This window comes from Lacerta agilis, chromosome 16, assembly GCF_009819535.1.
Source record: "Lacerta agilis isolate rLacAgi1 chromosome 16, rLacAgi1.pri, whole genome shotgun sequence".
NCBI lineage: Eukaryota > Metazoa > Chordata > Lepidosauria > Squamata > Lacertidae > Lacerta > Lacerta agilis.
In genome coordinates, this window is record NC_046327.1 from 24759344 (window position 1) to 24774294 (window position 14951).

Below are 14951 nucleotides of genomic sequence, written 5' to 3' on the forward strand. Positions count from 1 at the left end.
GCGGGGGCTGGGGAGCCTCCACTCGCGCCATTAGGGCGGCACGTAGCCTCCCCTCGGGCGCCCTCGGGCTCTGATTTGGTGCCTGCGCTCGGGGCCGGGCCTCGTCATTACCATACGGGGAGGTATAAAGGGCCGGGCTCCGGGGCCCTTCCTTCTCACCTCCTCACTGCACTGCGGAGCTGAGTTAGGTCAGGGACCCCTCGGGTAAGAAGAGGCAGAGGGGCGCGCGGAGGGAAGGCAGAAGGTGTCGGGATTTCGGGGAAGGTGGAGGAGGGGAGACGGTGCTGCCGCCGCGCTACAAAGTTTTATTTGGGGCAGGAAGGAAGGAAGGGCGGCAGCGGGGCTGGTTGTGCCCCCTCTCCAAATAGCCGTCCGCGTCTCCTCAGCAAAGGGGCTTTGGCGAGGCTTTCTGGAGCTTGTAAAGAAGTCCCATAGAGCTCAGTTGGGGGGGGGGGGACTTTACTTCTGAGTAGGCGCGGCGGAGGGGGGGGGGTTCGCTCTGGGGACCGGGGAGCTTTTCTCCTCTTCGCCCCCCGCCACGCCCAGCCCTCGGGCTGCGACGGTAACAAAGTTTCCCCTGCCGACTTCCGTGAGGGGGGAGCCTCGCTGGAAAGGCGGTCGCGGAAGCTCATTCTTGTCGTGGGGCGAAGTTGGGGGGGGGGAGAGAAAGGCTGGCGGAAGGAAATGTAACCTGGTAGCGCTTCTTTAGTACAATGATCCCCCATCCCCCCCCAAAAAAAAAATTAGAAGCAACTTTCGTTGCCTCTTGGATCCTGAGCCTCGCTTCCCTCTGCTCTGCCGGGTGTGGGGCGGCGTCTCTCTCTCCGCCTAAGGGGACATTATCCTGATGGGAGGGGGAGCAGAGACAAGGACCCCTTTGAGCCTGGGGGTTCCTCCGGCATGAATCGGGGTGGGATTACTGTAGTGACCGGGGGGGGAGCCCTCCTTGAGTTTTGGGGCGAGATAAGCAACGTTGTATTTTCTGGATTTTTTTTTCCTCCCAGGATCACAATTTCCAGAAACGAAAATGGTGAAAATCGGAGTTAACGGGTGAGTTTTCGGAGGGGGCGGACGTGCGGCGAGGCTGCCTTAGCATGGCAGGGAGGGAGGGAGGGAGGGGCGTGTAAAGTGGGGAGGAGGAGGAGATCTGGTTGCTGGGAGAAGTAGGGGGTGGCTGCTCCCTGGGAGAACTTTTGAGAACTTTCCAGCCAATGGGAAAGCGTTGGCGCCTGGCTGCCTGTTGCTGTCTCTTGTGGCAGTTCTTGGGGGGACCCGGCTCGCATTCCTGTCCTTTGCAAGGACATCTGAAGGTCACTCTGGCTCCTCTGCCTCCGCCCAGCAGCTGCTCCTCTAAAAAAAAAGGATCTTCTTGTTTCCTTGTCAGCCCAGCTGCCCCATTAAAACAGGTGGCACCCAAAAGGGTTTTGTCCCCCTCTTGGATCTCCGCGTGCAGCCTAGGGCAGCAAAAGCACATGGGGGAAGCCAGTGGCCAGGATGTGCCTAGGCATGAGAGGAGTGGTGGTGTGACTCACTTCCTTGAGCTTTGCACTGCTGAATCACTTGTGGCAGGAAGCAGCAGCAGCAGCAGTGGGGCTCCCTGATCCTCCTCGCTCCACTTCTCGTCTTTTGCAGCTCTGGCCGCTTTCCCCTGCCCTGCAAATCAAAGTGAAACTCTGCGCCTTTTGGTCTGAAGGGCCCACAAAGAATGTGACCTTCTGCACTACACCCCGTGGAGGCAGAAAACTGTAACCAGATAACTTGCAGCTTGGTGCCGGAGGGTGGGGGGAGCCGGCTCTAAAGTTAGTGCCTGACCTTTCTGCAGTGGCAGGATGGTGCTGTAAAGGAAGGGGAGATGTGTCTGGATGCAACATGAGAGAGAGAGAGAGAGCCTGTCTAAGCAATACCTTACCCATCTCAAGGCTGCTAATGAAATACTCCAAAGCAGTGTCCTGTAAGAATTCCCATAGAACTGAGTGGCAGACGGCATGCTTTGCATTCAGAGAGTTTTGGACTCAGACTCTGCCTCAGATAAGGGGGAAGCTGCTTATTGGTTTATTTCCACAAGTTGGTTTGGAATAAACCATGTGAGGGCAAGTGGAATTCCTCAGAGCAGCTTCATAGGGAGGGTGGGACTTGCATTTCTGTATGGCGGCTTAATATCTTATCTAACACCCTCACAGCAGCCGTGAGCAGTGAATCTCTGCGAATCAGGCAGTAACTTTTCAAGCACATGCACTCGCTGAGCAGTGATCCTCCTTCCACATTTTTCTTGCCCCTTAGATTAGCTGGTTGCCGGTTCCAAGCATTTCAGAGCTAATAAAATGGTGGCTTGGTTTCTCATGCAAAAGATGCTCTTTGTCTCAAACACAAAGCCTTCATCACGTGACCCCCAAAAAAGCTGCTGCAGTTGTAGGGCTCTGGAAGGTTTGCAGAGGTGGTGTTGCATGTCCTCAGTTGGTGTCCTTGCTGCAATTGCTCTACTTCCCCTCTCACTGCATTTCTCTTGCTGGTCCTTGACCTCCAGCCACAGGAGAAACTGAGAAAGACCAGAGCAGATGATGGTTCTGTGTTGGGAGGTGCCCCTAACTTAAGGCAGTATAATGCATCTCTTTTGGGCATCAGACACTGGCTTGCTGGTTCAGGGTGCCAGAATAGGAACTGGACAGGTCTAGGATGTGGGGCACAATCTAATCGGAAGGCTTTGGCAATAAGCCTAATTTGAAACTAGCTGGGATTGTGCATTTTAGTGAGGCTTGCACAGGGTATTTAGATAACAGAAAGATGTTGGCTACATTTGTGCCTAAGGCAGAAAATATTTGTAGAATAAGCCTGCTTTTCTCTTAATGGGGTTAGGCTCAGGTCTAGCTTAGTGCCCTCTAGCTGATTGCCAAGTTATCACAAGCTGCAATGTGATGAGCCTGATCACTGCTGCTTTGCCCACTGCCCCAATTACTTGATACAGTATTTAATACTTTCTCAAAGTACTCTTCTCTGTTTTTGGTTTTGTTTTGTTTTTTGTTTTTTTGCTTGTAGGACAACTAGATAGAGAGAATTTTGTTTTTGCTTCCTTGTGATGGTTGCTCTCCTCTTTCTCTAGATTTGGCCGCATTGGCCGTCTGGTCTGCAGGGCTTCATTTAACTCTGGAAAAGTTGAGGTTGTGGCCATCAACGACCCTTTCATTGATCTGAACTACATGGTGAGAATCCAGTATTCTTTGTAAAGTCAAAAAGCAGGCTATGGCCTTACCTTGTGAACATGTATTTGTGTTATTAAACAGTATTCTTGGCATTTTTCCAGAGATCCGGCAAATGGTAGCAGTTTCTTTTGGGAAAGACAGTACAAGCTGAAAGCAGCATTGGGTGGTTAGGGGTAATGGAGCAAGTGCTTCTTGAGATTTTAGAATAAAGGCCCCCCCAGCTGAAGACTACAGAGTATGAGCCACATAGGCACATAACCCATAATAATCACATTGTCTCTAGTGAGATGCTGAAAGTCCAAACGCAACTTTCAAAGGACCATGTACAGAGAGAGGTGTTCAAGGTTCTGAAGAGAAAATATTGCATGAAGCGGCACATAAGAGTTTTGTGGTCTTGTGTGACTACAGCAGAACTTTGCATTCTCCCCAGGACCATAACACAAAAACAGCAACAAACCTGCGTTTCTACTATCAGTTCACACAGCCCATGGAGTTGTGTATTTGAGAGTAGCTTGTATGGGGGGAAATTGCATTGGGGGTTGAGAGAGATAGGCAGGCAGTGTGAGAGATTAATGTGGAACCAGACTACAAAACCAATGTTTTGAATGTCTCACTCTTAGGTCTACATGTTCAAGTATGACTCCACTCATGGCCGTTTCCATGGTGAAGTGAAGGCCGAAAATGGGAAACTTGTGATCAATGGACATGCCATCACTGTCTTCCAGGAGTGAGTAATATCTCTCCACTCTTACCTTTCCTTGCTGGCTGGGCAGGCTCTGGCTCTGTCAGAAACTTTTGCAGAGTCTAAAACTGTGCTTCTTTCTCTCCTTTTTTTTCCTCGTCAGGCGTGACCCTGCCAACATAAAGTGGGGCGATGCTGGTGCACAATATGTTGTTGAATCCACTGGTGTTTTCACCACCATAGAAAAGGCCAGCGTAAGTAGCTTCTATGGAGATGAGCAAAGGGGACCATTCATCTCTCCTGGGCAGGAGGAGAGTTGTCACAAATTGGTTTTCTGTTTCCCACTCCCATTTCTCCCCGTAGCTGAGCAATGATAAAAGTCAGAAGAATAACATAGTTTCCCTCATCCACATGGCTGTAGGCTTCCTTAGTAACAAGATTCTTGTTCATACTTCTTAAATAACACATCCTCTGTCAGTCTTGGAACAGATTGCTACAGTTCTTGCTTCCTTTTCCCCTTTCAGGCTCACTTGAAGGGCGGTGCCAAGCGTGTTGTAATCTCTGCCCCATCAGCGGATGCTCCCATGTTTGTGATGGGTGTCAATCATCAGAAGTATGACAACTCTCTGAAAATCGTCAGGTGAATATGCAGGCGAAACTGTGGTACTGTAATAGTAACCGGAGCAGTGTTGCTCGCTGGCCTATTAACATTGGACCAGGAAATTCTCTCTCTCCCCCCAGAATATGGATGGGGTTGAAGAGTTGTGATGCTCCATATAAATACCCTCATTTCCTTCCAGCAATGCTTCTTGCACCACCAACTGCCTGGCACCCCTGGCCAAGGTCATCAATGACAACTACGGCATTGTGGAAGGCCTTATGGTAAGTGCACTGCATGCTCCTAATGATGTGTGCTCCTCATTACCAAGGTCCTCCACTGTGGAGGGGGAGGCCTAGCCCCCCGCCCAACAGATACCCCAAGTCCCTCCACATATTGTTGGGCTCCAGCAACAAATTTATCCATCCTTAGTGTAGCCAAATTTGCAGCTCTTCAGAATGTGTCCATTGTTGCATCATGGGTTTTAAACCCTCTGCTACCCTGCAACCATTTCTCCTCACACTGAAATGCTGTTCAAAGCTTAATTAACCACAATGATCAAAGGCAGTCTAGGAGAAAAGTTGGCTGAGGGGAACAATACAGTCCTTCCTCTCAGTAGAGTACATGGAGCAGGGACATCTTGTGCTTGGGAGTGAAAAATTGGTCTCTTGCCCCTTCTCTACCCCAGACCACAGTCCATGCCATCACAGCCACACAGAAGACTGTGGATGGTCCCTCTGGGAAGCTCTGGAGAGATGGCAGAGGAGCTGCTCAGAACATCATCCCAGCATCCACAGGTGCAGCGAAGGCTGTTGGCAAGGTCATCCCTGAGCTGAATGGGTAAGTCTTCTTGTCTCTCTCGGTGGCGTCTGAGGGAAGGGTATGAAAGTGAGGAATGCTCTAATGACGGAATATATGCAGTTAGCAGTAATGACGGGAAGAATGAGAGGTCACTTCAATCAAAAGGTACAAAAGGAATGGGAAGTTTTTTACAGATTATTTAAACCAGTACAATAACATCAAAATCTCTTGGCAATAGGAAGGTGACTTTTGTGTATGTATTGAATATTAATATACTATTAGAAAGAAACATAAGACTAAATTGGATGTAACAAGACCTGTGTGGGAAAAAGAAGGGTTAAGATAAAGGAACGAAAGAGTACAAACGGAAGTCAAATCTATTTATTTGTATATTAATGTTGTAAGTTGTAATTTCAATGTAGATTTCTTTTTTTTCTTCTTTTCCTTCCCCTCCCTCCTCCCCCTCCCCATTCCCTCTTTACTCTCTTTTTTGTTTTTCGGCTCCTTTTTAGGACTATTCTTTTAGTATTGTTAAATTATGTATGGGCTGTATGTAGAAGTGTGTGTGTTTTTGTGTTGTGAAATCGTTATGTGTTTTGTTGAGTCATGTATATGATTTTGCTGTTTAATAAATAAATTTTAAAAAAGAAAGTGAGGAATGCTTTGCACCCTAACCCTAATCTTCTACATCCCCAGAAAACTCACAGGGATGGCTTTCCGTGTCCCAACTCCCAATGTTTCTGTCGTGGACTTAACATGCCGCTTGGAGAAACCAGTGAGTATTTTGGAACCTGCAATGCCTTTCCCTCTGGCCTCGTGTAGAAACCCATAGTTGTAGCTCTCAGTAATACTTTGTAACGCTTGCCTGTACAGAAACCACAAAAGGGGGTTGCACCACTTTACAATGCATCATGAGCTGTGCATTTATGTCTAAACAAGCACAGCTAGGGCTGGGCTTCACGTATGAAGCCCAGTCCCCTCTCTATGACCCCCCCCCCCAAAAAAAAGTGGCAGGTGATCTTGGCAGAAGCCAAGATCAATACCTGAATCTTGCCCATTGCAGTTGGCACTAGTCACACTAATCCTTCCTTCCGTATGCTTAAAATATATATACTTTGTAATAATCCTAATTATATTTTTGCTTTAAAAATATATTATTATTTTCTACAAGTAAATGTGTTTAGCACCAGGGCAGCAGAAGTAAATTCCCATTTTATTCCTGCAGCCTTGATAGTGAGGTTTTGTGCACGCGCACACAAAGAGGTTTGGTTTGTTCTACTATATATGGAATGTAGAAATAGTTGCAAAGCACGGACTGGTGGATGGAGGGGGGGGGGAGGAGGAGAGAAATGTCCGTTGTGTCCACATGGCCATCTAGAGCCCAGTCTCCTCATCAAGACCCATTTGAATCCAGGATCTAAATTTACATAACTGCACCACTGGACAAGCATGCCAAGTTCCCATGATCCTTCCGCTTTTAACTATAGGTAAGGCTACAGGAATCATGTGTTTGCATCCAGTGCAGATGACATTATGTTTATTGGATGGTGGCATTTTCTGGCTTGCTGAAAGTGAGATGGCACTAAACCTCTTACTGAAAGGGATTGGGAAGCAAGAGACCAGTATGCGCCTTCTCTGGCCTGTGTCTTAAGTAATTTCCATAAGCTCCTGCACAGCTCTGGCAGGTAGGACCATTTTAACATTTCCCATCCTTTTTCACACAGGCCAAGTATGATGACATTAAGAAGGTTGTGAAGGCAGCTGCCGATGGCCCTATGAAGGGTATCCTGGGATACACCGAGGACCAGGTAAGCCACTCTGGCTGCTTCAGCAGACTGTCAAATCTGAATTTTCTCTCCATGTATAAACACAATTTGTATGGAGAAAGCACATCGGTACATTTTGTAGCAATTTCTGCTACTGTGATAGTGGCAGTAAAGATAATTTTGGACATTGAATGTATCTATATTATACATTTTCTTTCCTCCGTCTTCTTCCTTGCCCTACGTGACTGGCAGTATGTGGTTTCATCCTGCATTTCTTCCATATTGGAACCCAAGGTGTACATGTTCCACCCAGGCAGTCACCCGGGTGCTTAACTTCAACAAGGTGATGGCCCCATGCACCTTTAGACCATACCAGTTTTGCTTCAAGTTTATACACTATGTTGCCCTCTGTTGGATAAAATGTGAGGTCATGTTTTGAGACTTGTGTTGCCTTGTATTGTGAGCTTCCCTTCTTCTCTCAAAGGTTGTCTCCTGTGACTTCAATGGTGATACCCACTCTTCCATCTTTGATGCTGCTGCTGGCATTGCTCTCAACGACCACTTTGTGAAGCTGGTCTCCTGGTAAGAGATCAAGCTAGATAAGTTCTAGACTTGTGTAGGATCAAGGAACTTCTTGCTGTCTGAATTGCTAATGGTAATCCAGTGGCCTGCTGAAATTTGGGAAGGGAGACATAGTGTGTGCACACATGTCTGTGTAGCAGTATAGATTTCCTGCTCTCTTCCTACCACTTGTCAAATTGGGGAAGGCTATTTTACGATGAGAGGATACTGTAGGTAACCCTACTATTCCCGCCTTCTTTTCCAGGTACGACAATGAATATGGATACAGCAACCGCGTGGTAGACTTGTTGGTTCACATGGCATCAAAGGAGTAAAGGCAGAGTTCCATTTCTTACATTCTTACAACTCGGCTCTGTATCTTGCAGTAAGAGGCCTTCTCTTGTTCCACCTGCCTCTGAGGAAGTGGAGAGGCTGGAAGAAACTTGGCTGTTTCAGTAACATCTCCCCTCTCAATAAAGTCATCACTGTCTCAAATCCTTGTTCTGTTGTTGTTGTTGGGGAAGCGAGGGTGTGAGCACAAAGGCTGTCCTTTCCCCCCAAAATAGCTGGGCCGCAGGACAGAGTTCCTGCATGAAAATTCCCCACTTGATGGCTGCATTGCTGAACAGCAGCTCTACTGCTGTATGGACCAGCAGGCATGGTGGTGGGGATGCTGGCTGCCTGGCGCAGTGTTTTTCAACCACTGTTCCACGGCACACTAGTGTGCCGCGATATGTTGCCTGGTGTGCCGTGGGAAAAATTGAAAAATTACTTTATATATAGTCAATATAGGCACAGAGTTACATTTTTTTAACATTTTCTAATGGTGGTGTGCCTCGTGATTTTTTTCATGAAACAAGTGTGCCTTTGCCCAAAAAAGGTTGAAAAACACTGGCCTGGCGTGTAGTTTCGAGGGTTCAGAATGCCTGTAGAAGATAACTGAGAGCAGTTGCAGCTTCATTGGGGGTGGGGGTGGGACACACCTTGACTTGCTGGTAATATCAAACCTAAAACCATGTGATGGTGCTTAGCCAAGGACCCATCAGGCTAGTCTTCATTTTTACTGTAAAGCTGACACAGTTGCACTCTAACCTGGCTGCATCTGCTGGTGAATGCTGGAAACAAAAACCAGGGCATCATCACCCAGATCTTCACTAGATCACCACCTAGCTAGCTAAATTGTTCCTTTTTTAAAAAAAAGAGAATTTATTATATTTAAAAAACAGGAAAACAAAATACAAAAATACAAACACTACAAATACAAAAAATAAAAACAACACTTAACTAAACAACAAAAACTCAAACACCAAAAATACCACAAATTCTAAGCATCCTCATACTTATTTAATTCTTACTTAATGGACTTCCTCCCATCTTCTATGCTGCGTTCATAACAAATTTACTTTAGTAACTTTATAACAACTTTAAATCAACATTCACAATTAATCTATACCTTATCTATCTATCATCTTTATCTTTAACTTCAACAGCTTATGCCATACCTATATACCTTAACAATTCTAGCAATTATATCCTACTTTTTCTGAACACAATTATGCTGCTAGCTAAATTGTTCCATTGTGTCAGAATGGCTGTTGCTAACAAAAAGTTTCGACACCCGTACTCCTCAAAACTGAAGCCCATGTAAGATCCAGTGTCCAGAAGTGGACACGGCATACCAGCAGGTTTAATTAGTACAGAGTAGAGTGGAACTATTCCTTAAGGGTGCTGGAAAATAACAGTTCTGTTAATGCAGCTTAAAAATTGCATGAGTTTTCTTTTCCAGCTGCATCACATTGCTAACTCAAGTTCAGCTTGTGATTGCCCACAGTCCTGAGACTCGTTTTGCCTACATGGAGGACTTTCACATTTGTCTCTGTCATCTTAGAATGGAAAACTGCTGACACTACACTATTGAGGCAATTTTAAATAAGTACTCTTGAGGTGTTCGCTATCCCTGCCAAGTTTCTTATCAATGATTTACCTCTACCCCGTTTCTCCAAGTTGTTGATAAAATGTGGAAGGAATACATGCTCTGCATCACTTCACTCAATTTCCTCAGTTCCCAGGCTTTTAAAACTGCTGCAATGCTGGGTAAGGCAAGGAGCCACAAATCTTTCGGGGGGGGGGGAACAGCCAGGAAGAAAACTAAACACAGCATGAGAATGTTCAGTAGGTGGCAGCTACATTAGTAATTTGCCTCCTTTAGTAAGGAACTGAAAACTTCCATTATATGATGTATAAGAATTGTTAACCAGCTGTACAATGGCAGTGAAGTACGGTAGATGGGAGAGTGGCCATGACTCAAACCAGCTGCTGGCAGAAACACATACAGGCTATTTAGCCTAAGGAGAGCACACTCCCTTAGTTTTCTCTAATAGGCAGCTGTGGAATTCACATAATTGTAGAGTTGGAAGGGACCCTGAGGGTCATCTAGTCCAACCCCCTGCAATGCAGGAATCTTAACTAAAGCATCCATGACAGATAGCCATCCAACCTCTGCTTTAAAACCAATGAAGCAGTCCTCCATCTTCCAGTGGCACCTGTTCACTGTCAAACAGTGCTTACAATTTGCTGAGCTCTTCCCTGCTCGCTCTACTTTGTGTGTGAACAGGCTGTGTTTTACTCCCCTTAGGCTCAAACTCTTGGCTTGAGCCCAAGTCCTCTGTTTTCAGCTGAGTCAGACTTTGAAGATGTGTGGGAAACAGCAGATTCATTTATTCTGCTTCGGGTTCTGCCTCCTTATGGCACATACACAAGGCTGAAGGGTGCATCTCTGTCCTTCATGAACAGGTGTCACATTTAGCATCACACAATTACCAGATGCAGAAGCCGCAACAGCTCAGACTCTCTGTGACTGGATTTTGCAAGGCCCATTCCTGGAGCATCCCCATCTCAAGTTAATGGGAAGTGACAGCCGTTTGGATTTTTGGCCTCGGACACTGTGAAGTATTTGGGGTGGGCAGGAGCTATTTTAGAGGTGCCAAATTCCTTGCTGCAGGAAATCATTTTTGAATGGGGAGCGGGGGATGGCGGTGCATGATTATTTCTTGCTGAACGGTGTACAAGAACTATATGAGACAGTCAAACGCACTTAAGGATAAAGACTGCCACGTGTTCCTAGTTCAGGGGTTGGCAAGGCTTACTGGGCATGGGCCGGATCACTCCCGCAGAGATCCTCCATGGGCAGGACCAGCACAGCGTGATACCGGAAATCATGTCTGCACATGTCCGCGGCGCCAGAAATCACTTCTGCACCTGCCCAGATGCTGAAAATAGTGCCTGCGCAGAAGCGATTTCCGAAGCCGTGGAAGAGAGTCCCTTTGCTGGTTTAGCGCAGTGTGCGGGGACTCACTGAGTGCGCGGCTCATGGGCTGCTTCCGGCCCATGGGCCTTAGGTTGCCAACCTCTGTCCTAGTCCTTCCCTTGCAGGCGATGAGTAATTAAGACAGATGATGTAGGAGAACCTATCCTGCAGAGGGCACTGCAACCATGCTTCACTTACCAGGATCCAGGGTTATTTGTGGCACTTTCCTTTCTCCTTGTCTCTGTTGGCAGAATGAGTCCACGGGTCTAGAGCAACACAAACTAATTTTTAAGCTGAGCAATTCTGAGATTGGTTGGACAATTTAAGTAACATTAGCGGGCTTTCTGCCCCAGGCCAAATCAACGTTTAAAGTCATATTTTGCTTTTGTTTTCATTAACAGCTCTGCAGCGTGGAGTCCTCCCCAAGCAGAAACTAAAACTGCCCTCGTCCAGCCCCCAAATCTGCCAACCTTGGCAGATCAAAGTAGCTTCCTTGCTAGAAAAGCCTGGGCCTCATTGAAGCTCTATATTTCTATTTGAGAGCCAGCAGTGTTGTGTGGTTAGAATGCTGGACTAGGACCTGGGAGACCAGAGTTCAAATCCCTGTTCGGCTTCCTGGGTGACCTTGGGCCAGTTGCTGCCTCTCAGCCTAATCTACCTCTCAGGGCTGTTGTGAAGATAAAATGTTGCTTTGTCCCAGCTCCTGCCAACCTAGCAGTTCAAATAGCATGCCAGTGCAAGTAGATAAATAGGTACCACTTTGGTGGGAAGGTAAATGGTGTTTCCGTGCGCTCTGGTTTCTGTCACGGTGTTCTGTTGCGCCAGAAGTGGTTCAGTCATGCTGGCCACATGACCTAGAAAGCTGTCTGTGGACAAGCGGCGGCGGCTCCCTCGGCCTGAAAGCCTTTGACTGGACTTAACTGTCCAGGGGTCCTTTTATATAAAAAAGTATGAGGTCCAGGCACTTTACTTGTCTACCTTGAAATGTTTTACATCTCTAGACTCTAGAACAGTAAGTATTCCCATGTGAGTAAGTGATATGCATGCAGCAAAAGGATAGAAAACTTAGTTCAGCAGCTCCTGGAGGGACAACTTGCTGTCATTTCTCAGAACAGGCAGTATATTTTACCAGCCTGAATCCAGGAAGACAGAATGATCTTGCTTCACGGATTTGAGATGTCTTGCCACTTCATTCCAAAGATGAGATGAAACCACACAGGGGTTGCACATCCTTTGAGGAGCAATAAAACTTTTTTTTTTAAAAAAAAGAGGTTGTGATCTGTCTTTCTATTAGGAGTTTTTAACCAGCCCCTTGTGTATAACTAACTAACCTAGAAGTTTCCACTTTTAAAGAGCGAGCAACAAGGGTGAAGGGCAAGGGGAGGGTTGTGATTTTAAAAATTGTAATTCTGGGGTGGGGGGAAAAGCTAAGTAGAACAAAGTTATAAAATAGGTCACAAAATAGCAGAGCCGTGATGTGTTCTGTTTGCGCAAGTAACTGTTCTGTTTTGGCATACGTCAAGAGAAAAGCAACATCAAATAGGACCTCGTGATGTATCTCTAACCAAATTCCACTTAGCAGTGATTATGGGTGTGTTTCCAAGGGGAAGAATAACATCACCCTTATAACTCAGCTACCAAAGTGGGGCACAGTGCGTGGGCTGTGCAGCAAAAGTGAGAGAACTGCTGTGCAATGCCTGAGCTACTAAAAACGTTATTAAAAAGAGACCTTTGGTTGAACACCAGTGTGCCAGCCGCTGGGGAGGAGGCGAACCCTGCTGGGTGTCCTCAGGAGAATTATCATCCAGGCCGCCCCAAACGCACATACAGCAACCGCAAATATATCTGGAGGCTCAAAACAGAAATTACCTCTTCCATGCCTAAGGAAGTGAGCAGTGGGATACAGCTGTATATTTAAAGGAGCTGTGCCCAATAACCACATATTTTTCACTGAGGCAATAGAAATCCTTTCAGTCCTGTGGTCTGAATCCAGCATTATGTCCTTGGAAGAGTAGGTTGGAACTTAGATGGTCGGATCATCCAAATTTGCCAAATTGCCATGTTTTCTGCCTAAACCCAGCCCTAAATTCACGTGAAAAGAGGGGCTTGGGGTGTGCGGTGATTATGTACTGGGAGAATATACTTGCTGGCGCTTTGTGAAACTGACTGGGTGGGTCTACTATTTTAAACAATGGGCTATCCTGCCAAGCGTAAGGGAAGATTGCCAGGGAGGTAAGATAACAGCTGCTATCCTGTACTGATTATTATTTGGGGAGCTGCCTGATTAATTTGAGGTCTGTGGTTCCTATTTCCATGTCATACTAAGCGAGTGAAATACACAATGGCTTAGAAAGGGGGGGGGGATATAGTCCAGGGTATTCTTAACACTTGCAAAATCATCACCTTCACATGAACCTCATGCTTGGCTGTCACAGACACACACCTGAATGTTTATTTTTGCTTCTGTACCTAAAGTGACTGCCACCTAAAATTAATCCGCAGCTTTGCTGTAATAGGTCTGCATCTCTGCCTTACAGGTGACTTCTGGTTCCCAATGCATTTTTTTATTTTTTTTGGGTAGCTCCTGTTGGGTGGTTAAGATATTTCTGCCTAGTTGGTATTTTTTTAAAAGGCATATTTCTGCTGACTCAGCTCTAGCGATTTAACTACCTGCCTCTTTTAATTCTTAGTGGGTTTGGTTTTTGCCCTTGATTTTATTATTGCTGTTGTTGGTTTTTAGTCTACTTCAGGCATGTCCAACAGGTAGATCGTGATCTACCGGTAGATCACTGGACGTCTGTGGTAGATTACCGGTAGATCAGTGGTTCACCCCAAAGAAGCTAAAAAACTTTGGCTCCCCTAAAAAAAAAACCTCAACATCTTTGCCCTGCACCCCTAAAATGACCTGAACCACCAAAACAGGGCTTTCCTTCCTAAAAAAAGCTCAATGTTGCTTTCCTTCTCCCTAAAGATGCTCAACAACTTTTACGTGAACCCCCCAAAACAGGGCTTTCCTTCCTAAAAAAAGCTCAACAACTTTGACCTGAACCCCCCAAAAGGGGGTAGATCACTGCCAGTTTTTAACTCTGTGAGTAGATCGCAGTCTCTTGGAAGTTGGCCGCCCCTGGTCTGCTTGGATTGTTTTATTTTTACAAACGCTTCCTTGGTTGCCTTGAGCTCTATATTTGAAATGCAAAGGTGGGATAAGAGCATTAGAGGAGCCTGTGGGGTTGAGACAATGGCCCTTTCAGTCCAGCATCCTCACAGTGGCAAGGCAGGATGAGCCCTCTTCCCTCCTGTGGTTTACTGCAACTGGTATTCAGAAGCATAGCCTTTAGGCCAATAGTAACTGATGGCTCTCTTCCCCTATGGATTTTTCTAATCCTCTTTTAAACTCATTTAGATTGACAACCATCACTGCCCCTCCTGTGAGTTCCATGCACTGCATCAGAAGCATTTTCTTTTATCTGTCCCCGAATAGGGGTGGGGGGGCAGGACACCCACCTTTCATCCTCCTCTCTCTGTCTCGCAGATTCAGAATGAAATGTCTCAACAACAGTTGCTTTAAATTACTTTCCTTTGACCCCCAAGTGCTCAGAAAAACCTGTCAACATCTTTGTACAAATTATTTTTGTTTTTATTTATTTACTTAATGGGGGGCCCCACCGCTACGCCCACGCCAGCATATTTTTCTAGGAAGGTAAAAGGTGAAGGTAAAGGACCCCTGGACAGTTAAGTCCGGTCAACGGCGACTATGGGGTTGCGGTGCTCATCTTGCTTTCAGGCCGAGGGAGCCGGCGTTTGTCCACAGACAGCTTTCCGGGTCATGGGGCCAGCAGGACTAAACCACTTCTGGTGCAATGGGACACTGTGACGGAAACCAGAGCACATGGAAACACTGTTTCCCTTCCCGCCACAGCGGTACCTATTTATCTACTTGCACTGGCATACTTTCGAACTGCTAGGTTGGCAGGAGCTGGGACGGAGCAATGGGATCTCACCCCGTTGCGGGGATTTGCCAACCTTCTGATTGGCAAGC

General features: G+C 46.5%; 1 protein-coding gene across 2 annotated transcripts; it reads left to right on the plus strand.

Annotated features, from left to right (window-relative positions):
* The first annotated feature begins 54 nt into the window (after positions 1-54).
* On the plus strand, positions 55-8100 carry GAPDH (glyceraldehyde-3-phosphate dehydrogenase). Of its 2 annotated transcripts, none has more exons than XM_033172995.1 (12): positions 55-204; positions 1005-1050; positions 3098-3197; positions 3818-3924; positions 4043-4133; positions 4404-4519; positions 4680-4761; positions 5166-5317; positions 5975-6053; positions 7003-7086; positions 7529-7626; positions 7871-8100. In XM_033172995.1, the coding sequence occupies exons 2-12, from the start codon at positions 1028-1030 to the stop codon at positions 7938-7940; spliced, it is 1002 nt and encodes a 333-aa protein (XP_033028886.1). In that variant the 5' UTR covers positions 55-204; positions 1005-1027; the 3' UTR covers positions 7941-8100. The 2 variants fall into 2 exon arrangements, with proteins under 2 accessions (XP_033028886.1, XP_033028887.1); XM_033172996.1 differs by having other exon boundaries at positions 168-188.
* Positions 8101-14951: the final 6851 nt, after the last annotated feature.